The 24,759-nt window shown below is 49.1% G+C and overlaps 1 protein-coding gene across 1 annotated transcript; it reads right to left on the bottom strand.

The window, feature by feature from the left end:
- Window positions 1-208: 208 nt before the first annotated feature.
- On the bottom strand, window positions 209-14,583 carry ARL8B (ARF like GTPase 8B). The gene is made up of 7 exons (XM_069027852.1): window positions 14,225-14,583; window positions 5,687-5,767; window positions 5,041-5,114; window positions 4,528-4,621; window positions 3,870-3,937; window positions 3,567-3,637; window positions 209-2,159 (listed from the first exon to the last, which is right to left on the bottom strand). The coding sequence occupies exons 1-7, from the start codon at window positions 14,345-14,347 to the stop codon at window positions 2,110-2,112; spliced, it is 561 nt and encodes a 186-aa protein (XP_068883953.1). The 5' UTR covers window positions 14,348-14,583; the 3' UTR covers window positions 209-2,109.
- Between the last annotated feature and the right edge of the window lie 10,176 nt (window positions 14,584-24,759).

Genomic DNA, 24,759 nt, shown 5'->3' with positions numbered 1-24,759 from the left:
TGACTATCTGAGCTTGCTAGGTAAGGTGAGCAAGCCCCAGGCCTCAAATGTAGTTGTGTGAGCATTTCACTGAACAGTTGAACCACAGAATGTAAATCAGCTCAGGTTTTTACCAATCTTTCTTCCCCCACTGTAATCTTTGGCAGAGCAGACAGACATCCCATCGTGTTTTTCCATGAGTTCAGCCACATCAATTCAAGTCAGGCAGTTAAGTGTCAATACAACCCTCAAAACATAAGTTTATTGAGTAAAGCTGAAGAGCAGGAAACCAACATATGCATCCACCTAAATAAAAAAATTCACGTATTTACAAAGTTCAGTAATTGTATAAGTTGTTCACATGCAGAGAGTAATGCACAGGTTAACAATTGGTAGTGTTTGGATGCCATAAACGCTGAAAGCAGTGAAGTAGATAAACACCAAACACATCAAGTTTAGCTATAGGCCAGTTAACTAAACAGTGACCTGGTCCCCCACAAAGATTCACACATTCTAGTTTAGTTTCCTTATTATAGGCACAAGCAAATTTGCTAAATAAAAGTAACTGTAGCAGTTCTGGCGAACTCAGGACTACAGTAGCAAGTTAATACACCCTCTCCTCTACAGCACCAGAGTATGGATAAATTGAAATCATGCTTCAGAGAACTGAAAGGGGACAAAAAGTTAAAATGCAACTTCAGACCGAAGGCAGGCAGCGTGTAGTGTCTGTGCAACAGTGCCAGAGCTGGGACACAACAGTAAGGCCATGGCAGTCTGCATTAACACTGGCTTGTCAGAACTGAGAGGGACTGAACGGTGTTCCCAACCCGAGGCTCCCACGGGATGCAAACCACACAGAGGTGAGGAATCACACACAGTGTGAGGCAACACAAGCAGCTGCACCATGGATCTGCACACACGAGTAGCTACACTGACACTGCTGGATGAACAAACCAGTCTTAACAAGGCTGTCCCTTTAAATATGCTGAAGTCATTGAGAAAGTAAAGCTACAGAAACATTACAATCTTGAGTTTGTACACACTTCCCTAAGCTGCAGGAGCTAGTCAAGAGACAGGATCAATTCATTGGCTCTCTTGTGCTTTGACACAGCAGAACATTTCATTGCATCTGACAGGCTTTGCACATGGTTACATCAAGAAAGCAGGCGGGTCTAGAGTTGTCACAATAGCCCAGGTATTCCATAGCACCAGGTGAAACTGTGCCCAGCCATTCCAGGAGCAGGAGAGAGACACTGACAATTACACACAGATTGTGCTAAAGGTCAACAACTGCCTCGATACAAGAGCATCAGTAATTTGGGTGTCATGCAGCTGCTCAGAATGCATGTTCTGGTTTCAGAGAGAGACCACGAGTATCTGGAGATAGAAAAATGTATTTGAACAAAGCCTGATGTTCCTAGCAGTTTGTTTTCATGCTGGAATACTCCAATTTTTGAAAGTTTGACAGAACAGTCCATTCCCATCCCCCACATAAATGTTAAACAGAAGCAACAGAATGATTTTAAACACATGACTTTCCTAATTCATCAAGAGAGTTTTCTTTTTCAAGTGACAGGATCTCAGCTGTAGATTAGTGATGCTGATCTATGCCTTGTGCTCCCCTCTGCAAACAGTTTCCATTTCTCTGCTTACATACACACATCACATGCATTTGTGAGATCAATCAGTATCCCACAACTCACGCTTAAATGTTTTCTAACTACTGTATGTGGCATCTTACAGAATCTTAATGCTGTCAAGCATCAGCATCTTCAAGCCACTAAACACTAGAAATAAAACACTTGCTGAAAATCATATAAAAACCTGGCCCTGAAAAACCAGAACAGAGTGTACCATCATAGTTAACATGGTAGAGATATTCTTTTAAAAAGCCCCCCCCACAACCCTCCCACCACAGATGGTTGTAAAATAAATATTTGTGCTGACTTTATCATGACAACTCTAGTTGTTTTGTGACAGAATAGGAATACAAGTCTTCAGCAGTGCACATGAGAAATGAACCGTGAAAAGGCAGATTCTTGATACAGGATTTTTGGGTAGTATCTCATTATGGAGGGAAGTGGACAATTGAGATTATGGCCAACTGGTACTGGAGATTCCAGGAAGACTTCAGCTTCTTCTAGATTTTGAATGCTGAATAAGCCACTGAAGCGTGATATCTACAGGGAGAGAGAAGAGAAGTTCCATGTTCAAGTGTCTGTATTGGTGTAAGTGGCAAAGCTTTGGTATTCCAGTGTCCCCAAACACAGGACAGGAATATCCAAGCCCTTCTCTAGAGGATGGCCCAGGGCAGATGAACAGAATGATTTTTTAAGGATGCTTGCTGTCTGTGCTTTGATCATGTAACTGCCCAGCATCCTGGAAGTGACAATGACAGGCACTGCCCCACACATCCTGGCTCCTCAGTTCTGTCCATCTCTAGGAAAAAGACATCCCTTCATCTGGTACTTCACTGTGGCTCCAATAATTAGCTTTAGATCAGCATTGCTCTATTCAGCCAGTCTGCAGCTCCTCACCTGATGAGAGCAAAGCCAGTTTAGCCTTTTGGTACAAGGCATCAAGCTCCTCCCTGCCTGGAAGGGGCTCTCCTAAGGAAGGGAAAGGCCCTGGCTCCCCTCCATCAGCTCCTTCCCCAGAGCCTCAGTGATGCTCAGCTGTGCTGGGAGCCTTGTGTGCATCTCCACAGAAAGGAGTCTCTGCTTCTATCCATCATGTCTGAACCTCCTACTGATGCTAAGGTGACAGGGGCTTCTTGAAAGCCACAGCTGTTCCACAGACTGTTTAATTTTCCTAGAAAAAAGCTGAATCCTTAATATAAAGCCATCCTGGTATCCTCTAGAGCTTCTCCTGGGAGCATCACCCTCATCAGTAAACTCCTGTTACCCTGGCAATGCACCAGTGTTAATCCCACAGCAGCCATGGAAGGCATCAGGAGAAGGATGGAAAGTGTCGTTAAATTCTGTTCTCACTCAGCTGAGATGACTCCATTTACTTATAAAGCTTATGGCAAATACCAGATACTACACAGGACATGGTTTCTGCCTTTGAACTCCACAAGTTCTAAAGCATTTGATTCTGTGCCAGAAAAAGGCACTGTTTGGCTGCAGGGAACAGGGACTGGCAGATGCCACAACACAAACTGCTCTGATAAGACAGCAAGGGAAGGTGATTATTTCAAGGGAATGACTTGAGGAAAAACTTGCTGTAAGTACTTGTTATCCTCACCCAGTGAGGCAGAGGTGAGAGCACCTGACAGAAGTATAAAATCACTTAGGCCAAGCTAATAGACTAGACAGCAATTTCCTGCAAACTAACTGAAGAAAGGAGCAGGCTTCACAGGGACTGACATGTTTTGGTAACTACAACCCCTACAACTCTAACACCAGTCAGGCATCCTCACTGCCATCAGGAGTTATGCAGAATTTAACCAGTGCACTCACACATTGGTCGTTGATTTGTTCCTGGTTTCCTGAAGACAGGAAGCTTGTGTTTAAGAAGTTACAATCCCTCCCAATCCATCCTCTGATAGCAGTTCATAATTTTCAGCATTTTGGGTTAATAGTTACCTATATTATCTTTCTCTTTGCAAGAAATAGAGTAGCAGCAGATTTCTCTGTCCTGAATAGCAGCAAGGTTCCTAGGAAAGAGAGAACATTTCCGCACACATTTCACTGACACAAGGATTCTTACTGACAATCTGAACTGTTCCTCTTCCCCTTCCCCTTCCCCACACAACTTGTTCTGTACAATGCTCAGTTACCTCCTGTTGCTGGATTTTCCACTCATGAATGCGAGCTTCCTGATCTAATAACAACCCTATGTACATGAATTTATTAAGAGAAATGTTTCTTAGGAAGGGTTAGACTTACATCTTTTCAATTAGCTGTTTCTCATCCAAAGCATTAGGAAGGTCTCTCTTATTTCCAAGGACTAGAACCTGAAATCCAGAGAAGGAAATGGCTGTAGCTTTGCTTAAAAAAAACCCAAACAAACAGACAAAAACCCTAACGAAAACCAGAAAACCAACAAACATCAAGGGACTCTCATGAGCAGTCTGCATCTGCCTGTTAAATCTAATGGAATGAGATATTCACTGTTAAACCAGATCAAGACCTAGTCCCAGGGAAAGAGGGGGTACAAATAAACTGTTCTGTGCAACGAGCAAGCACGAGAACACATCAGCTGATAAATCTGAGAACATTTGCAGCACACTCATCCGAGATTCCCCAAACTTACTCTTCTGTACTACACTGTGGTTAACCTTTAGTCAAGAGCACAAACTCATACTGTGGAATCCTCTAAACTACAGTTTCAGTTGTATTTATTATGTTTTATGAGCACTGAATGAAGTACAATCACTGAAGGTCAACAGTTCCATTTTAGGCACTGGGGGCAGGTATTGTTCATGCTTATACTGACCAGTAAGGTTGGGCCTTACAATTAAGAGTTCAAGGCAGACTTCAGAGTTGCTCAAGTGATGCACATTCCTCAGAGATATTTAATGCTGTTTGAGGTGATGTTACTTACAGGGATTCCTTGTAACTGGGGCTTATCTAGAAGATTGTGCAGCTCATTTCGAGAGGCTTCTATTTTGTCACGATCTGCAGCATCTACCATGTAGCTTTAAAGAGAATTTCAGGTTAGGTCAGTGACACTGAGCTCCTGCAGAAACATCACTCTTTCCTTTACACTGCCAGGTTTGAGAACATTCAACAAGGCTTTAAACAAAGCTAGGACTTCTGAGCAAAGAATTTGGCTCTTTTAAAAAAAATTCTCTAAGAGCAGAGTAGAAGGAAGATGCTTTGAGTCAGACAGCACTGCCACCCAGTTCAGACAGGGAGGAGTTAGTACTCCAGATCAGACACTGATAAGAAATAACCCATCCTGAGCCCTGAACTTAGGGGTGAAAAAGGTCAATGTGGTTGCAGTACAGGTTCAGAATCACAAGGAGAACTACAGAGTCAGGCATGCAGTGTTAGGAAGGCTCCCAGAGAAGAGGAGCACATGTGAAGGAAGCAGAGCTGAAGGAAGGACACTTACACAATAGCATTAACTCCTCTGCAATATCGCTCCCACATGCTTCGGAATCGGGGCTGCCCTCCTATATCCCAAATCTTAAGGCAAGGGGAGAAAGACAATTTAGCCATGCACTGTGTTTAAACATGTCAGGCAAAGATAAGACAAGAAATCACAACAGTTTTTCCTTTCTCCTTAAGCAGCTGCTGGACCTCTCCCATGTTACAACAGGAATAATCCCTTGCACAGCTGCTCAGAGCTCAGGGCCCAACAGCAGGAGATGCAAACTGGACTGCTGTGTATGAAGGTTACACACTGAGGTACACAAGAATATAAAATGTATTCACTTAAAGGTTTGCTTTTGATGTGAACCTTCCCTTAAGCAAACTGATGAGCAGGAAAGCGGCATCTCTGGGCCTCAAACACTCAGATCTAAGCCAGACAGCATTATCACAACAGTGCTTTAACTAGTCCATGAACCTGGAAATCACACACAGATTCTCATTTCAGAAACTCCATAAATAAACATAAATGTCTTCTTAAACTACTCCACAGATTTAGCTGAGCCTCTTCAGTTTTCTATATTTGTCCCAAGGCTGGAAGCAAAACAGAGCAAACATGTAAATTTTAAACTAGAAGCTACAGAAAACAGTCAACAATGGCAACATACCTTTATTGTAACATTACCCTTTGTAACTTTCCTCATGTTGAAGCCCACAGTAGGAATCATATCTTCACTGAATTGACCTGACTGGAGAAAAAAAAAAAAAAAAAGAGAGAAAGTTAAATTTAGTGCTTATCTGACACAGCTGGTTTACATAGTAAAATATCACAAGTTTTTTCTAACCATTTGCCTTCCAACTGAAGGTTTTACAGCCAAGAAGTCACGGATGTTAAATCCATGTGTACTGGAGCTTGTGTGAAGTCAGACAACTCATTTTGTACAGTCACTGAAATCATTTTTCAAGCCTCGAGGCAGCCAGGGGAGCAAAGTTACCTGGGACAGTGCTTTGCACAGCTTAACAGATGGACAGCCAGGGCAAGGGTAGGAAAAGAGCCATTCACCTACTTCTGCTGGAGCCAAGGTCTACACGTCAGGATCTCCCAGTTACCTGGGAGCTAGAAATATCCAGAAGGGCTCCCTGTGACGCAAGGTGCTCTCTGGCCAGCATTTGCAGTAATAAATCACTCTTGTGGAGGAAGCCTCCAACCCACAGGTATGAGGTAACTCCTTGAGGAGTGTTAAAGGCTGGAAAGTGGAAGGACCTGACAGGTCAGCTTCCTGCCAGGCTGCAGCATCCAACGTGTTCAGCAGTGGCAAATTCAACTCCAGAGTATCTGAGCCCGTTTCCAGCAGACATTCAGCATCACTCCAAGCTGGGACAGAACTGCTGCAAACAACAGTGCACTGGAGAGGTACTCCAGTGGCAGATGTTTTACTGCCTGTAACACTTCAGTCTGCAGCAGCTTGAGAGCCAAGTTTTCAACACTACCACAGATTTCTCCCTTGGCTGTTTGGCAGAACCGTGGCCATTATGAAGCTCACTACATCCATTATGTGTAACAGAACTAGCCAGTCAAGCGCATTTGGAAAAATTAGGGTTGATCCCAAAGCATTCAGTTGTTTAATTAGGGTTTGGTATCCCAGCAGGAAAGTCTGCATCTCTCCCCTGACACTGCCCAGAGAAGTTCCCTGGGGTTCAAAGCCCTTTGGGATCTCGGAAGCAGACACCACCCCAGAGTTAGGGTCTGACTGCCCACAAGCTGGAAGGAGCAACTAAGCCTGACCAGGTGGCCACAAAGGCCAACAGCTCCTGGCCTGTATCAGAAACAGTGTGGCCAGCAGGACCAGGGCTTCATGAGGAGCTTGGGTCAGACCCTGCAGGACTGCCTGAGAAGCCACTCCACCCCTTCCAACTTAGCAAGGTGGGTGCCCACTGCAAATGCCAGTCCAGTAGCAGTCCATTCCTGCCCAAAATGCCAGTGCCTGAGCTGCCCATCACAGCCAGAGTGATCAGCACAGCTCAGAGCTGCCCATCACAGCTGTGCTGCCATGGCTGAGGCAGCTCAGTTCAGCTCCTCAAACCAGTCTTGCCTCTGAAGGGTCACTTACCACACTGCTCAAGCACCACAGCATTCCTGCCTCCACAGTCACACCCCACACCCACAGCTCCTATCCCAGCGTCTCCCAAACACTCCCTGAGCCTCCATCTCTGTGCTGCTGAGTGTTACCCCAGATGGTGCCAACTATTCCCACTCAGATCCTTCCAGATCCTTCTCTCAAGAGCTGTTCTTATCAATAGGAACACACATTCCAAGAACCTCCTGGACTCATCACCTCCCTGCTGGGTTTATTTCCAGAAGACATGTGGGAAGTTGAGGACCCCTACGAGAACAAGGCCTAGCCATGGTGAGACTTCTCCCAGCTGCCTAAGGAAGATTTTGGTGTCTCTTCATCCTGGACTAGAAGAGACTCCCACCAGGGTATCTGCCTTGTTGGCCTCCCCCTGATTCTTACCCATAAACAACCTTATTGTGACCCTCATCAAGCTCTAGACTGTCCAAACAGTCCCCTGCCCATCCATCCCTGTGAAGAGTTTACAGCCCTCCCTTGCAGCACTCACTGTGCCAGTCATCCCACTAATTGCAGTGTGTTCAGTACCAATTTCATGTTCTCCCACTGCTCTTTTAGGATACGGATTCCTGCAGACTGGAGCAGCACTTCATTTGCCACATCTTTAATGTAACGTTGAAATTACTGTGACCCACCACAGGGAAACTTTTACAGAATCTTCAGGAAAGCTGCTGCATCTTCCTCCTTCCCAAGTGCTCTCTACCCACACTGCACATCCCCAAACCTGTTTTGACTTGCTGAAAACCTCAAAGCCTTAAAACTGCAGTGGTTCAGTTGAGTTTCAGCTGCCTGTTCTCTGCTTTGCAGAGGGACAATCCAAAGCTGACATGAACATATTGGTCAGCTCAGGTCTTCACTTGAGAGACCTTCCCCTGATGTGAGTGTGGGTGTTCCTCTGCTCACAGGCAGTGGGCCCAAAGAAAGCTACTGGCACTCACCTTCTCTTTTAAGACAGGTCAAAAATTGGTTAAAACAATTGTAAAGGATTTTAGCAGCAGACAGTGTTCTCCCTTGATGGATTCTGCTACCACATTCAACTGTCTTGGCCCAGAAACAGTTCTCTAAACTCAGAATTTAGAGGGCTTTTGTTTACTACCTCCTCAGAGGAAAAAAGCCAGGAATTCAGCTTCAACTTAGAGTATTCATATGCAAAAGCTACTCGAAGAGCAGAACAAAAGGAATATACTTTTACTAGCAGGCACTTCTGTTCCAATCAGCCTTCCCTCCCAGAGCAGAGTACTCGGTGCTGTCACTGTGTGCTCACAATAAGATGCTTTCTCCTCCTAAAACACCAGCTTTAAAACAAGTTTGATATGCACAGCAATATTTTCAATTCCCGATGGGAAAGCCTTTGGCTGTTGTCACACACAGCAGCATTGCTCAAACACTCATCAAGGACAGCAGGAGTAGCTGCTGACAAACCCAGCAATGCCTTGTTTTCAGCACTGGTGCCCATCCCACCAGGCAGACCCTGAACTCCCTGCAGGGCTCCTGGAAGGGCAGGAGCTGTCCCAGCAGGGATTCTAAAGGAAGCCTCAGGCCCGAGGTCACACAGACCACACAGCACCAGCACAAGCCGAAGGTCACCAAAGTTAACTCCAGCCTGTGTGGGAGATAAGGGACAGGGAGACTAAACAGAGCCAATTTCAGAGGCCACATGCACAAAGAATGCACAGGACTGATCCTTAAGCTTCCTGTTTTAAGAGATGCTCCCTTCTGGATACTCAGAGCTCCTGAAGAACCCAAACATGTGATTTTAGTGCAGCATGAACGCACTTACCCAGATGAGTATTTATGTTGGATGAGGATTATTCAGCGCAGCAAAACTGCTTCCAGACTGAACTAAGGGACTTTATCCCATGAATCAGTTTGGGTTCAGCTCACCTTGTATCAGTACCAGCACTAACTCACAGACTGCAGCATTTCTGAACAAGCCAGCTATAGGTACAGTTCATTTCCCAGAGCAAAACTTAGGACAAGTGTTTAACTCGCCATCACCTGACATTCCAGAAGTGCACAAAGTGAGTTTAGTCTCTTTTGTAGTTTAATTCATATTACAACAAGCTTATTAAACCTACCATTTCCAGCTGTCTTGAGTCAAAAAAACCTAAACCAAACAAAACCACATTCTGCCTCTCCATAACCATAAGCTACAGCCAGAAACTCAAATTGCAGGGAGTTACAGAATGATAAGAGTGGTTTCAACTGGGAGGAACCTCAAAGACCATCCAGTGTCATGTCCTGCCATAGGCAGGGGCACCTTCCACTGCACCAGGTTGCTCCAAGCCCCATCCAGCCTGGCCTTGTACAACTCTCACCAGACTGTCAGCACCAAGCCCCCTAAGCAGCTTTTGACTCCACAGCCTGCACAAGGACATTCTTTTTATCATCAGAAAAGGTCAGGGCAGCCTTTAGTTTGCATGTCATAAAGCTGAGATGATTCACTACTGTTATAGGACCAATTTCTTCATACAGACTTTGTTACGACACAGCAAAGATTGTTTTATCTTTTAATCATAATACTTTTCATCCAGCTAGATGAGATCACAAACAAGCTTAACCAACTAGAAGACAACACCACTGGAGTATGGAATCCAGCCAGGACACTCCCAATCCACCTTGATCAGAGTATTACATTAAACCCTGCTGTTCATCCCTAGAATTTTCTTTCTTTTCGCGCAAAGAAAAAATACTGCATGTCTCCAAAATTTCTTCTTAAAAAATTATTTAAAAAGCAGTGCAATTTTAGCATTATATCAAGCTACCCCTACACTAAGCCTCCTCTGCAACACTCAAAGCCTCAACCAAGCAGTGCATCATAAATGGACAAATCAGCTTTCTATAGTCCAGCTTCCCTCTTTAGGATACTTCAGTGTTCCAACGACTTGTGATCATGATCAGAAGCCTGAACTCCAGTTTAGAAGCTTCAATCCCAGAAAGGCTTCCCAACAGCACTTCCAGGAATGATTGCTGCAGGAATCAAAACAGTGGTATATGACAAGAAAAGGCATTTTTATTTCTCCAACCCTGAGTTTAACTGAATATTTAAAAGGACATGGACTGCTTAGCAAATATCTACCATAAAAAAGGCATATGGCTGTCTAGAAGTCAGTCATGTAAGAGCTCAGGACATTTCACGTTTCTGATAGTCAAGAAAGTGTCTTTATCCAGGTGTTATCACTTAAAGCTCTGCCATTGCTTACAAAGTGCTCTACAGGAGCTCAGGACCAAGATGGAAAAAGTAGATTCTGATTTCAGTCACCTGTTTCAGCCCAGCTGGGGTACAGCAAGCACGACCTCAAAGAAAGGCTCTGAGACACCTCCCAGGAGCTTTATTAGCTAATGAAATGATGCAATGCATTTCAAGAGACTCCTGCCATTAAGAAACACTTGGAATTTTATCACCCTTCTCCCTTAGCTATGGTGTGTATGAAGTGTCAACACATGGGATTTATGGCCTACCTGGGTGGTTCAAAAGGCACTAAAACAGCAGGGAAGCTCTTTAGAGCAGTATTTTTCTGCACTTCTCTGGTGTGGCTTCTTCAAGTCAAAGTTACTTATAACAGTCACAAGAACAGAAGGAAGTTGCAGCTCCCAACTGGCCAAATAAATCTTTTGTTGAGAGGCTCTTCAGGAATTGCATCTCTCTAGAAACCACGGTCTCATTCCAACACTTGCCAGATATTCCAAAGTTAAAAAACAAACCACACTAATTCAGGCTCTGACACAAATCCTAAAAAGGGACCTTATTTACCCTGTCACTACAAACAGGTTGAGTTTAGCTCTTGAACCTGATAACTGTATCAGAGAAGTCCAGCTTCCTCCCACTCCTCCAGATCTCTGCCTGCTATCAGACTAATGAGCTTCAGTGTTCCAGTGCCACACACCTGGATCAAGGATCAACCTACCAGACGTCAAGCAAAACTCCTAAAGAAACCCCAGGACATGCCACTCTTCCATGAAGTACGCTGTTGAGGCTGCACAAGTGCCCCATTCTCCAGCAGCACGCGCTGCCGGGCCGGGAGCAGAGTCAGTTTACTTGAGTCATGTTTCAGTTGCGTCACAGGCCGGAGCAGCCCCCTGGCCTCCCGTGCTCCCCACAGCAGCACGGCCACAGCTCCCAACTCCAACTGCCCGGCAACGGCCACAAGCTGCAAACACCACCAGATCCTGCAGAGTCTGTAAATAATGGGCATTTCCAGGGCTCGGATCAGGAGCTGACAATTCCAGATGCGATCCCAGGATGACATGCAGTTTCTCTGAATAAGAGCCACAGGCCATCCACATTAGGGAAATTAGGACCAGGAAGAAATGATATCCTCCCTTGTGAGCAAGTTTACTCACGCACATGGAAAACTTATGCTTAATATCTAATTAGAGACAGTGACTAATGCAGAGCCTTAGAAAAGCAGAAGCTGCATTAGCTGAATCCAGCTCTAATGAGATTTCACTGCTAACATTGGGTTTTAAACCTTCTAATCAAACTGATCACAGGCAGGTTTGGGTTGGAAGGGACATTCACGACCATCCAGTGCCACCCCCTGCCATGGGCAGGGACACCTCCCACTGTCCCAGGCTGCTCCAAGCCCCATCCAACCTGGCCTTGGACATTTCCAGGGATCCAGGGGCAGCCACAGCTGCTCTGGGCACCCTGTGCCAGGGCCTCCCCACCCTCACAGGGAAGGATTTATCCCTAATATCTAATCTATAATCTCCCTATCTCTCAGTTCAAAGCCATTCCCTCTTGTCCTATCTCTCTAGGCCCTTGTTTAGTCTGATTACAAATCAAGTGTTTGTTTACACTGGAGGAATAAACGTGATCCAAACCTGCTCCCAACCTAGAAAAGGATTATTCTAGAACTGGACTGTCTGCCTCTCATGGCCTGTCCACTTCAGCAGCAGTCAGGCCTTGTACCCAGCTTCCTGTGTAATTGGTTGAGTTTTCCTCTAGTTCCATATGCCTGATTTGATGGGCAGAGATTACATTAGAGATTTATATTGGATTAAACTCACTGTTGTCAAAACCGGCAACAGTCCTTTGTTAGACAGCACACAAACTTCTAAGCCACAGCAAGATCCTGGTGTGCACTCCAGCTTTAAGAGCTATCCTATAGGACATCTTGCTGTGTCATTCCTTTCATTTTAGTCTTGAGGAATCCCAACAGCCTCATTCACCCAAACCATTAACTGGCCTGCAGAGAGCAGTTGTTCTTTTCCTGCTCTCATTCCCAAATGCAGACTCTGAACTAAAGTCTGTCAAGGAAGCAAATAAGAAGTCAGCTCTGCACGCCATGGACTGCACTACTTCTCTAAAAAGTGATCTTGCACTGGTAACTGAAGCTTATGCTATTATTTTTTAATACCAATAATAAAATCCTGAGCAAACCTCCTCCCTCCGTTTGTTTTTTTTTTTTTTGTGTAAAGACTCACCAGATTTCCTAATTTAAAACTTCAGAAATGTGACTTGATGCTTCCAAACTAAACCAGCTAAGGAGGCTGTGTCAGCATGCACAACAACTTCCTCCTGCCCCTGGGTTTTGCAAGGCTCTTTGAATGGCACTCGCTCAGATAAATGCCTGGGTGTGACTCCTAACATGTGGTTGAAACCTTGCAAGATTCAACCCCCGCAGAGGAGGCTGGAAACAGACTCCAGCTTTACTTAGGAAAACTTCTCCCACTTGAGACAAGTTAGATGGACTGATGTGCAGCTACTACAGCTCTGAACCGCTGCACATATCTGCAGTCGGTTCCACAGGTAACTCCCCACACACGTGCTGCTGCTACTACACAGAAGCAAAGCAGTTCTTTGATAAGTGCCATCACCAGGAGGACTCCAGAGGATGAAAAGCCTGCAGAGAGCCCCCAGCTGCAGAAACACTCCAAGCAGTATCAGCTCAGCAGCCACAAATCAAGGTTGTTCAACAATGTCAGAGCTCCATGTGTACAAATCCAAGCTCAGAGGTGTTGGCAGAGTGTGAAAGAAAAGGCTTCTGGCATTCCTGGGTTACTCCAGCAACTGCCAGCTAACCACTAGTCAGAGAAGGGTTACCTTTTATGAAGTAACCCATTTTCCATGATTATCAGGAAGCCCACTGAGTGCTCACACCTGAGCTACAGAAGGGCTTAGTTATGTTTTACCAGGGTGTTTGTCAGTGTGCAAGGATGATGTATAACTGCAAGAGAATGAAAGTCCTTTTCCCAGGCAGTAACTCATTCAACTGACACTTAAATAAATACATTCTTAGAAATACTCTGTAGTGTTAAGGACACAGCCTCAAAAGACAAGTTGAAGGTGTGCTCACTCTAAAGCTGGAAACATCAGCTTTCTCATTCTAGGTGCACTGCACTCAGGTCACTCATGCTCCCTGAAAAACCAAAAGGTGCTCTGGTTGCCCATTTCAGGAGCTCCCAAAGTCCAGCTTTTCCATCACATACATCAGCAGAGCAGGACACTGATGAAGCTGAACATGCCGTTTAGGCAAAGCCACTCTTTATCTCGTTCAACAATGGAAAAGCTTCGTGTAGGAGTATTCCCACACCCTTCCTTCACCTGCTCCAGGCACATCACCAGATCAGCAGGCCCGAGTGCAGCAGTTTGCTGCCGATGGGCTTGTGAGTTGTACTTCTCAGAGAAGTTGTACCTTAAGAGAAAGGAGATTATTTGATATGGGTCTCAGCAAGCGATAAGCAAATATCTGAGAGGAGAACCGAGAGTGGGTGCTGACACTTAAATCACTTAGGACTATGGAAAAACAGTCAAAGGGAGGCGGCAGCTGAAGACACACAATGTTATCTCCACATCTGCTAACACAAGCCCCGCCACACCGACACCCTGACTGAAAGGCGCCTTCAGAGCCCGCTGTGGGGCCGTGCCCTGCTGTGGGATCAGTGTCCCCGCGGGTCCCACGAGCACACGAACGTTTATGGAGGCACGGCAGCCAGCAGGGCTCAGCCATCCCACCCAGCGAGGGCCCACACGCCGCTCCCCGTGCCCGGGCCCGGGGCCCCGCTCCATCCCCGCGGCACCGGGCCGGGCTCAGGCCGCTGCCGGCCCCCGCCCGCCGCCCCGCTCACCGCGATGACGTTGACGAAGGTGGTCTTGCCCGAGTACTGTAGCCCCACTAGGGTCAGCTCCATCTCCTCCTTCCAGAAGAGCGAGCGGAACCAGTCGAGCAGCCGGGACAGCAGCGCCAGCATCGTGGCGGCGGGCGGGCGGGCCGGGGGCGCTGCGGGCCGGGCCGGGGGCGCTGCGGGTTGGGCCGGGCGATGGCTCCGGCGGGCCGGGACGCTGCGGACCGGGCTGTGCCGGGCCGGGCTGTGCCGGGCCGGGCTGGGCTGTGCCGGGCCGGGCTGGGCTGTGCCGGGCGCTGCTCCGGCCGCTCTGGGACACCCGCGCTCGTCTGGGCCCGGCTCCCCCCGCCGCCGTCACGTGACGCCGCGGTCACCCGGCCCGGCCGGCCCCGCCCCGCCCCGCAGCGCCCCCTGGCGGCGGGAGGACCCGCGGCGGGAGAGGGCGGGGCGGGGCGGGGCCGCCAAGTTGGGGTGTGGTGAGGAGGGGTGTGTTACCCCGAGCCCGCTGTGGGGCGGGGCGGGCCGTGGCGGCACCCCCGAGCTCGGTGTGGGGCAGGACGGGCCGTGGCGGCACCCCCGAGCCCGGTGTGGGGCGGGGCGGGCCGGGCGGTGGCGATACCCCCGAGCCCGGTGTGGGGCGGGGCGGGCCGTGGCGATACTCCCGAGCCCGGTGTGGAGAGGGGCGGGCAGTGGCGATACTCCCGAGCCCGGTGTGGAGAGGGGCGGGCGGTGGCGATACCCCCGAGCTCGGTGTGGGGCGGGACGGGCCGTGGCGATACTCCCGAGCCCGGTGTGGAGCGGGGCGGGCCGTGGCGGCACCCCCGAGCTCGGTGTGGAGCGGGGCGGGCCGTGGCGATACCCCCGAGCCCGGTGTGGAGCGGGGCGGGCCGTGGCGATACTCCCGAGCTCGGTGTGGGGCGGGACGGGCCGTGGCGATACCCCCGAGCCCGGTGTGGAGCGGGGCGGGCCGTGGCGATACTCCCGAGCCCGGTGTGGAGCGGGGCGGGCCGTGGCGGAACCTCTGGACCCGCCGAGGAGCAGTGTCTGCCCTGCCCACTCCCTCACAGGCTCCATTAGGCTGGGGAAGACCCCCAAAATGATCAAGTCCAGCTTGTGACCTAACACCACCTTGTCACCCAGACCTTGTTGCCACGTCCAATCCTTCCTGGGACACCTCCAGGGATGGGGACTCCACCACCTCCCTGGGCAGTCCCTGCCGATGCCTGACCGCCTTTTCCATGAAGAAATTCCTTGTGAGGTCCAACCTGACCCTCCCCGGCACTGTGTGAGGCTGTGTCCTCTCACCCTCGCCCGCCGTGGTGGGGTGTGGTGAAGGGGTGTCTGCCTGCACCCCTCACACTCATGGTGGTGCTGTGAGGGCCCCTCAGGGCCACCCGCAAATCCAATCCCAGCCTGCAGAGGACTCAGGATTAAAAGATATCAACTGTAATATTTTCAGTTAGCCCAAGTACATTTTAAGCAAGTGAAATACCAAACCCTATGTATGCTCATAGAACTTCCAAAACCAAAGGGACAGCCCACTTCACCTCGTTATTCCCAGTTATTCTCACATAACCAGATGTTCTCCAGAATTTCCTGCCTTTTGCATGGACTTTAATGAACTGACTTTCCCCTTGAGCCAAATAATTAGTTTAAGTAGATGACACTGACCAAACTACTCCATTAGGTGTATTTATCACAACTTAGTTGAGGTCACTTGAGTTTTCAGTAGGAAGCACTTTCAAATGGAGTTGAAGGAATAGCATGCATTTTGCATGGGCTTTTGGGGTGATTTACCAGGGTTCTTGTCACTGTAACTGGGGTTATTTTAATTCCCAGTCAAATTAGGCCCAAATTCACAAATTTTGCTGCTCCAGCTCTCTGGGGAGTTACGCAGGGACTTGTGCACTGAGGCCAGGTGGGAGCAAGAGGTAAGGCGGGAGCAAATGGAGATGCAGCAGGAAAAAAATCATGAGGAATCTACAGAATGCCTGAGGAATATCTTCTGTTCCCCTGAAGCACAATCTTTCCTCAGGATTTCTTATGATGTTGCAGTAAAACTTTCATGACTCAAATGAAGGGCCGTTAATGGATGTTAAGCAGGATTTGTTGGTTGTCAATAGACTGGAAAAGTGCTGCTGTTTTGCACCTGGCTGCAATGGTTCTCAAATTATTTTACAAATATTAAAGAGCTATGAAAATGCATGAAGAATGGATTGAGCTGCCTGGATATGGACCAGAGGTTACATGCTGTGTCTGGGACTCCTGCAAAGGGTTCTCCTTCTCCCCTGCTGGCAGAAGGAAAAGTTCTAAATCACACAGAAAAAAATTATTTTTCTGAGCTGGAAAAAATGGGTATCACAAATCTACTTTTCAGAACGGTGTAAAACAGGTGTAAAAAACAATTGGAGTGGGATTGGTATAAAAATACCAAAACGCGCACTGGGCACGATGGTCTGAGGGATGCGGATCTCCATCAGGAGGATGCACCACGCCCAGACCAGCCCTTGATGCGCCCGCAGCTCCCTGGCCCGGGGAGATCTGCACTAATTGGTCTCTTCCCGCAGGGCCTTGTGCAGGAGGAATAGCGAGGGCTGCACGCAGAGAGTAAAGCCCATTCCCATCCCTCCTCAGGCTCACGGTGCGGGGAAGGCGCTGCCTTCAAATGCCATGGCTCTGCCACACTGAAATTAGAAATTCCCAGCTCCCCAGTGGCAGCAAAGGCATTTGTGCATGTGCTTTTTCACCCCAAAACACGGGTTTCCTTTGTATCCATAAAAAAGCCAACTAATATACTCCTTCCAATTAAGCTGTGATATGAACTGCACTTTGAAAGTTCTTAATCCATTCTCTGGTTCATTAACTCGGAAAATTTCATCCCCGTGGTTAGCCCTATCAGAGAGGATGGAATGCCTGGCACCAATTAGTTCTAATAACGAGCTAAGTTGTGCACAGATTTCGGAGCCTGTCATTAGTATGAGAAAATAGGACAGCTCCTCTCAGAATAGAATATCTTACTGGACCTTCCTTTAATTTGTCTTTAGCTAACAACTCCTCCCGCAGACGAAGGAACTAATTGATTTGATGAGTTACAGACACCTACTGTGTGGCACCTCCCCTGCTGCTGAGCAAGGAGCCGCAGCCAAAAAATAGTGACAATATTGCCCTGAGATTCTGCTTTCCTGCTTGTTCAGAATCCGTGCTTTAAGGAGGCAAACACACGTGCCCTGTTAGCACCCTCAGTTCGTTTGGATGCTGATTTTCTTCCAGGGATTCAGCTGGGTATTGGTAAAATGTCTTAGAGACTGTGGGTGCCTCCCAGGTCAGGATCCTCCCTTGTCAAGGGAGGGAGAAGCTCTTAGATCTGGGGAATCTGAGGACTGTGAGGACAAATGGGAGCCTTGCTCTGCAGTGCCAGGCGGCAGCTGGAGGCTCTTTCCAGCTCTGCTCTTTCAAGGCCCACTTAAAATGATATCAAAAGAAACAGGGGCAGATGACAGTGGGTACAAGATATGTGTCACCTTACGTTACAGACTCTCACAGAAAAGCATAAGATTAGTGGTCACTGCTAAAGAGATGGACATTAAATAACTGCTTCCTAAACCTGCCACAGCCTGTACAGAGTCTTCTGTCATTTTATACAGGGCTCTTGGTACTGCCACAGTATAAACAGTCACTAAAGAACCTGGGGAAGCAAAGGAAGGATTTCTCTGTCTGCCTCACTTTTCTGAAAAAAGAGATGTGTCAGTTACGCTGTTACTGCTTGAGCTAAACCAGAAGTATTCCTTTGCTATGAAGAGGGAGACACACCATGAAAATTAAACCGTAACTTATTTCCTCAGAGATGTTTGCATGCTGCCAGCATGCCATGAAATCCTGCCTCTTTCTGCAGCCCAGGACAGCACCAAGTCTTCTCCACAGTGGGGAGGAGAGACGGAGAAGGGGCGGGAGGTGGCAGTGAGGGCAGCACAGCCCTGCTTCGCCAGCGACCTGGGGCACGCAGCAGCGTGACTCCTGCGTGAAACCTGATGTGAGCGCCGGTATCTCATTTCCCAGAGTCACGGGATCACAGGGTGACAGAATGGGTTGGGTGTAAGTCAGAGGGGTGCATGCTTGGACACTGAGGTTTCCATATCTCTAAGAGGACTGCCTGCAGGTGAGCCCAGGTGAAAATCCTAATCTCAAGGTGACCTGGTATCGAGTTCATTGGGAGGCATCACTTTTCATGCACCTCCTTCACCTTGGAGTGAAGTCTCCAAGCCTGGGAACGTGGCAGCTTGGCGGCTGGCAAGCTGTGCGATTGTCTGTCACTGCCAGGGAAAATATAAATGATGGCAGTCGCTTTAGCATTTCGATTTCGTAGGTGCTGGCAAACACTCCCCAGCATGAGCTGCTGCATGCAAGTGATGACCTTCAGGAATGCTGGCATCTCCCAGTGCCGAAGAAGCAGGAGCATGAATCAGCAGAAGGGAGCAGGGCAAAAAAAATTATAGTTAAAAAGGAGCCTGCTGTTAGCAGGAAGTTAAAAAAAATTCTCCTGGTCCTCCAGTCAGATTTATTAGCAGTGACCTTGGCACTTGCAGAGCCCCCTGCACAAAAGCCAGGCCCACGCTTGCAGATTTAGTGCAGAGTCAGGGCCTTGGCCAGCCTAGGCACTGCATTTCACCCTTTCTTTAATTTAGATTTTAAATCTAAAAGGAAACAAACCCAGTCTTCCAGTCTAAGCACAAACAGCCTCCAAGCGAGGCTGTGAAAGGCAGGTACAGAGCCCTGGGCTCCAGCTCTGCACAGACACCTGTATGGCCAGATTCAGAGGGAGCAGCACCTTGGGAAGGCCACAACAGGGACTTCTTGGAGGTCCTCGGTTAGATGGAGCCATGAGCTGCCCACCCAGGGACCATGCACATGGTGCCAGGCCAGGGGAGACATTTCTCCAGCCTCTGCTTTGAAGTAGAGCTCCCTCCCAGCTGCCAGGCAAGATCCAGCCAGTGCTGCAGCCCCTTCCTGACAAACCCAGTGCCCACAGCCCAGGTTGCCATATGTATTTCAGTCCCAGCCAGGTGTTTGCAGCTCATGCCCATCAGCCGTGGCCCCTGGGCATCACCTGGGCTACGAAGCATCTCTGAACCCAGCACCAAAGCACTGAGCTTGTCTGTGCCATTCTGTTTAGTTCCAGTCACGATTCTCCACCTGCTGTGAGACCCTGCCACATCATCAGGGCCAGTCTGACCCATGGCACCAGGTGCTGCCCCTGCCTCACTTACCCATTCCCGTGATGGGGAGTGGGATTGTGCCTGGCACAAATGTGATGTGGTCCCAATTTCTGCAGAGGGTCAGGTTGTCCCCAGCAAGAGCCCTCTCATTATGACAGGCATGGGATGAACCCCAGTAGAGCCCCAGGGACCCCGGGCCTCACTTACATTCTTTGCACATTAATTTCCCCTTTTCCTCTCGAAGTGCTCTCCCTGGCCAGCGGCTGCTCTGCTGCCTTTGCTCGGATTGTCCAGGAGAGGGGGATGCAGCCTCACCAATACTGTCCTCCTTCCCTAAAGCTTTTAGCTGTGTCCTCACCTTCATCCTCACCCTCAGCCTGGGCTGGGCTCCCTGCGCAGCACGGCCCCTGGCCTGGCAGTGCCAGCACCCACACCCAGCCCTCCCCTGGCACATGGGCACCACAGAGCCCGGCAAATCTTCCTCTCTATTTCTCGGAATAAATCCAAAGCAAGGGATGTTATCAGCCGTGAGCTGCTCACAGGAGATGGACAACAGGAACAGCAAAGCAATGTCCCATGTGAGCCCCAGCCTGCCCGGCGGGAACATCTCTGGGGGGCTGTCCCCAGCGTTGTCACGGACAAGGGGGGAGAGAATCCTGGGAACGGATTGTCACTTTGGAAGGAGGGAGAGACAGGGCTGCAGCCCAGGTACTCTGAAATGCTGCACAGGCAGGTGGGAGTTTTTGCTCAGGTATCACTCTCTGCTGCCCGTGCTCTCACCTTGTGGTGAGGGAGCATCCAATTCGCTCCAGGTGCGAGGGGCAAATCCCAGGTGATGCCTTTGCCTTTAGTGGGGGAAGAAGCAACACATCTACAGGTACAAACAACATCCCATGAGCCCAGTCAGCTGAGCTGCACTGATTTACACCAGCCAAATACACAACCTGTTGTCTCAAGCACCTGGTGAGAGTCCTGAACTGAGCAGGGGGAACTTCATGTCTATCAGTGCTGATACCAGGAGCAGAAGGGAGCACCCAGCCCACTCTGCAGCCTCTCTTGCACTGGATTGTGGGTGCTCTGCTTGTTTGTATTGTCCTTTGTCATATCCTCTGTAAGTCACGTTCCCTGTTGGCATTTGATGGAGCAGGGCCGTCTCAGGGAGCTGGGCACCTCACGCCATCATGTCAGAGCTGTGCTTCAAGGTTATTTCTTGTCAAATGCTCCTTCTTTCAGCCATCCAGTTATTTTCTCCTTGGCTAAATCATCTGAAAATAGTCTGCAGCCATCCTAGCTCTTCCTGCTTTGTATGCATGAGCAGGAAGAGGAATTTAGGATTTTGCTGTAATGCCATACACAAAAGCCTGCTGGAGAGCATCACTTTGATTAGCTCTTATTGTACACCCAAGAAAACAGAAAAGAATAAGAATAAGGGAGAGCCCAGCATGAGGCTGCTGTGCCTTGCTGCTTCAAGGCTGCTCAGAAAATCTGCCTGGTTGCTCAGGGCCCTCAATATCAATAGCATATTTGTGCATATCCCAAAAATGGGTTGGGTTTTATCCTCTTAATAATGAGGGAAAGAAGGGCAGGAGCACTGTAATGATTTGCTCACTAGCACATCCCAAAACTTGAGCTCTGGCAATAAAGCAGCCCCATGAGTGACCCCAAGGCCTCCCCTCCACTTGGTCACCTGCAGGCAGGTGAACCTTTCCAACCCCTCACCACACCACACAGGGCACAGCAAAGCTTCCCAGCTGCAAACAAGACATCCCAGCTCCTGGAAGTCCGAGATGGAAAACTTGATTTAGATCTGGGAATTAAATTAGCAAAAGGGATGAAAAAGAAGAAAAATATCTCACATCCAAGCACGGATCTTTGGCAGAATTTATGACTGGAAAAAAGTATTGGGATGTGAATTTTGCAGACAGCTCTGATGAGTGATGGAATGGACCGAACTCCTTGTTCTAAACTCCCTGAACTTTGAGGATTTGATGCAGATCCAGACTTTAAATTTCCATTGGGGCCTTTCTCATTAAAACCAGAAGCAGAAGGATCTCGTTTCCCTACAGAGGCTGTACCAAATATTAACTTGCCCCTTCTCTCTCTTTGTACTGGCCACCCCCTCTTTATCCTTTCTCAGTTTACGTGAGTCTTTGTCACAAGGCACTGACAAAGCAAGCAGTCCTGGTTCTCCCAAGACATAGGGCACTGAGTTCTGGAAAACAGAAGTCCAAGTATCTGCATATGGATTTTTAAAATAAACCTAATCCCAAATAAAGCTCATCCGAAGCTGTGGGCACTCAAATCATGTTTAAAAACACGAGAACACAGGAGAGACAGAATGCAATCAATGCTTCCCACCCAGCCAGGCGAGCTCCGGTCATGAGACTCACACAGCTTAAATCCCACTGTTACACTTTCCCACCAGACAAATCCTACTTTATTAAACCAAAGTGCAAGGGAATTAGCAAAACCGCCCGTTTCCTTCACACTATAGTATATACAAGCAACCTAATCCATACGCCAAAGCTCCCACTGCTCTCAAAACCTCTCAGTTGGGAATTCCCGTCAGCAGCTCGCAGTCTCCCTCCTGTCAGCTCGGGATTACCTTTCCCTAACAGGGCACAGGAAGGAGAGAAACACGTGGGCACCTGCCAAACCCATCCCTGCCGCTCCCCTTGCACGGTGACCCCGCCTGAAGGAGAACCGCAGGGATGGGGATGGAGCAAGGGGCTGCACACCAGACTAATTAGTGCTCGGCTTTGCTCATTAAAGAGGCTCCTTTGGCTGACCTGACCAAATACTTCCCATTGTTTCCTTCAATCCCATGGCTGCTGGGTCTGCTCAGCGGCGCGGGGAGGAGAGGGATTGATGAGCCAGGGAGGGATCCCTACGCCCTGCCCGTCATCCCTCCTGGCAGGGGCGCCCCAAAATTCTGCTGAGAGAGAAAGGAGGTGCGAGTCAGCGAGGCCGGCGTTTCATTTCCATGAGATAAGCGCCTCCGTGTAGCAATAGAAATCAGGGGTAATTGGCGGGGCTGGGAGGACGGAGCCTTTTGTTACACAAGACTTAATGGGCCTCTTCGGAGGGAGCAGGAACCAGCGCTCCCGCCAGCGAATATTGCCGCCTGGGATAGTGATGTGCTACATCCCATTTCTCAGGAGGGAGGAAGGAAGGAAGGACACGTGAAAAGAAAATAGCAGTAAATGATCCCACTTCGTCATTTTTTTTCCCCGTAACCCTTCTGGCCTTACAAACAGGAACTTCATTTTAAACTAAAAATAAAGCCTGATGCCTGTGTCGCAGTTGCGATGGGTGTTTCCAAGAGCGCCGCTGGGGCTCAGCCCTGTTCTATATGCAGCTTGGGCTGGGCACCCTAGGAAAGTGCCTGGCTTTGCATTTGCTATATTTACATATCATCAGTTATCAGGAGAACAGGATGTCCCAGGGGATCTGAAATAGGATATATCTCACTCCATCTCCTGGTCAGTTCAGCCACGGGCCAGGCCCGTATGACTGATCCTGTTTGCCTGTCTGCCCGCGGCTCTGGGGCTGCCGGCGGTGCCCGGTGGGTGTTATCCATCCCAGCCCAGCTGGCACGTGGGCTGGGCTGCTGTGGCATCCCCAGCCTTCCTCCAGACACATGTGGCTGCAGCAGAGAAGAGCTAGGGGGTGGAAAGCTCCTATTTCTCTTTCTGCCACACTATTTTTTATTGCAAAGGCAGAGGAGATTTATTCTGCCCTCCGAAACATCCGGTCTGTATATCTCCTCCACACATTATTTTTTACACAAAAGCCCCAGCAGCCATCAGGAGCCTTCAGTACAGGGTGATGGAGCGCAAACAAGCCCTTTCCCAGGCAGAGCAGTGCCAGGGCAGGAGAGAACACCCTGCAGGCCCACGGAAGGGCTCACCGGGGTGCAAAGCACAGAGCCGGAGAGGGCAGGTGGGCAGATGGAGGGGTGGGTACCCAGCTCCCTGCTGGGGAGGTTACAGCTGGCACTGCAGACCCTGCAAGGCATGGGCTGTCCCGTCGGAAGCACGCGGGGTGCCCTGCCTACCTCACCACCTTGGATTTAAATGCCTTTCTCACACGCTGGGCGTAGCTGCCAAGTATTGTGCCTTCGGTACATCACTCCACCTTGATTTCAAACCACTTCAGCTTGTGTTTGGGAGTGGTTTCCAAGCATTCAGCTCACCCATATCTTATCCACACTGGTTTCCTTTATGAGCTGCACCCACTACAGGTCCAGAGCTTTAAATGCAAACCCAAACAAGTCTGTGGTAGCGCTTCCCATTCCCACTGGACTGGCCTGGAGTGGGAGTGGAATGAGTCAGGAGTACCATAAAGGAAAGTGAAATAGATCCACCCTGAGCAGATGATAGGATCAGGGCAGATTAGTAGCCTTGGATCAGATTCAAGGGTCAGCATAAATCTTTAATCTTTGCAAAGTCCTCGAGCCTCCCTCCCCTCACTGTCTCACATGCACACACACCAGGCATGACTAAACAGCTCTCTGCGGGGATGGCAGACGCTTCAGAAACTCCCGGCTGGTTTTGGTTTGCAAAATACAACAATAAAGCTGTTCTCTGTTCTGTAAACGTGAGAACTTCCCTACGCAGGCACCTCGCCACTGGATGCTGTGGGATGCTGCCAGGGACGGTGTCACACCACAGCCACTGCTCCCACCAGCACCGGGGGCTCACCAGGGCCCCTCTGGCTTGCTGACCCCACAGTCAGGCTGCAGCACACTCATCTGCCGAAAGCATCGGGTGAGAGGCAAGGACAGTCCCTACCTTGTGCCTTATTAGGGCCCAACATGGTCTGCCAGCACGTCATTACTCATTATTCCTCTGTATTTGCTCCCCACTGACGCTGTGCTCAGTGCACATAATCTGGATAGTTCCCAGGTTGCACGTGGAGCTGCAAGTGCCTGGCACAAGGGTGGTGGAAACGCCAGGCTGCCCTGGGAAGGGGCTGTGTGGGAGCAGAGGGGCTGGAGGAGACGTGTATGCCAGCTTTGCACCCAACTGTGATGCACTAAAGGAAAAGAAAGAAAAAAAAATATATAGCAAAAAGCCCTGGCCTAGTTTTTGCTAGTTTTTGTTTCACTGTGCTGGGCTCAGGCTCGAAGGATGTGGTTTGGTGGTCAGCGCATAAGACAGCAAATGCAAAAAAAAATTCCTTTGATTAAATCCAGATCAGGTCTGTGCAAGCTCTTCCTGCAGCCATCGGGAAATCACACGAGGGAAAACCCTGCCCACGCTGCCTGTGGCTGGGCACCAAGGGACGTGACGCAGTCCTGTGGTGGCCCCATCCTGCTCGGTG

The sequence above is a fragment of the Aphelocoma coerulescens genome, chromosome 12 (genome assembly GCF_041296385.1).
Source record: "Aphelocoma coerulescens isolate FSJ_1873_10779 chromosome 12, UR_Acoe_1.0, whole genome shotgun sequence".
Classification (NCBI taxonomy): domain Eukaryota; kingdom Metazoa; phylum Chordata; class Aves; order Passeriformes; family Corvidae; genus Aphelocoma; species Aphelocoma coerulescens.
Note: the sequence above shows the minus strand (reverse complement) of the source record. Positions and strands in the feature narration are given on the sequence as shown.

Bases quoted from the DNA above. Each gene is read 5' to 3' on its own strand.
- ARL8B (XM_069027852.1), bottom strand. From the start codon at position 14,347: ATGCTGGCGCTGCTGTCCCGGCTGCTCGACTGGTTCCGCTCGCTCTTC. The intron at 5,768-14,224 runs GTGAGCGGGGCG...TTTTTTCTCCAG, and splicing joins CCTTCGTCAACGTCATCGCG to TCAGGTCAATTCAGTGAAGA. The intron at 4,622-5,040 runs GTAAGTGTCCTT...TTCTCTTTAAAG, and splicing joins AGAGGAGTTAATGCTATTGT to CTACATGGTAGATGCTGCAG.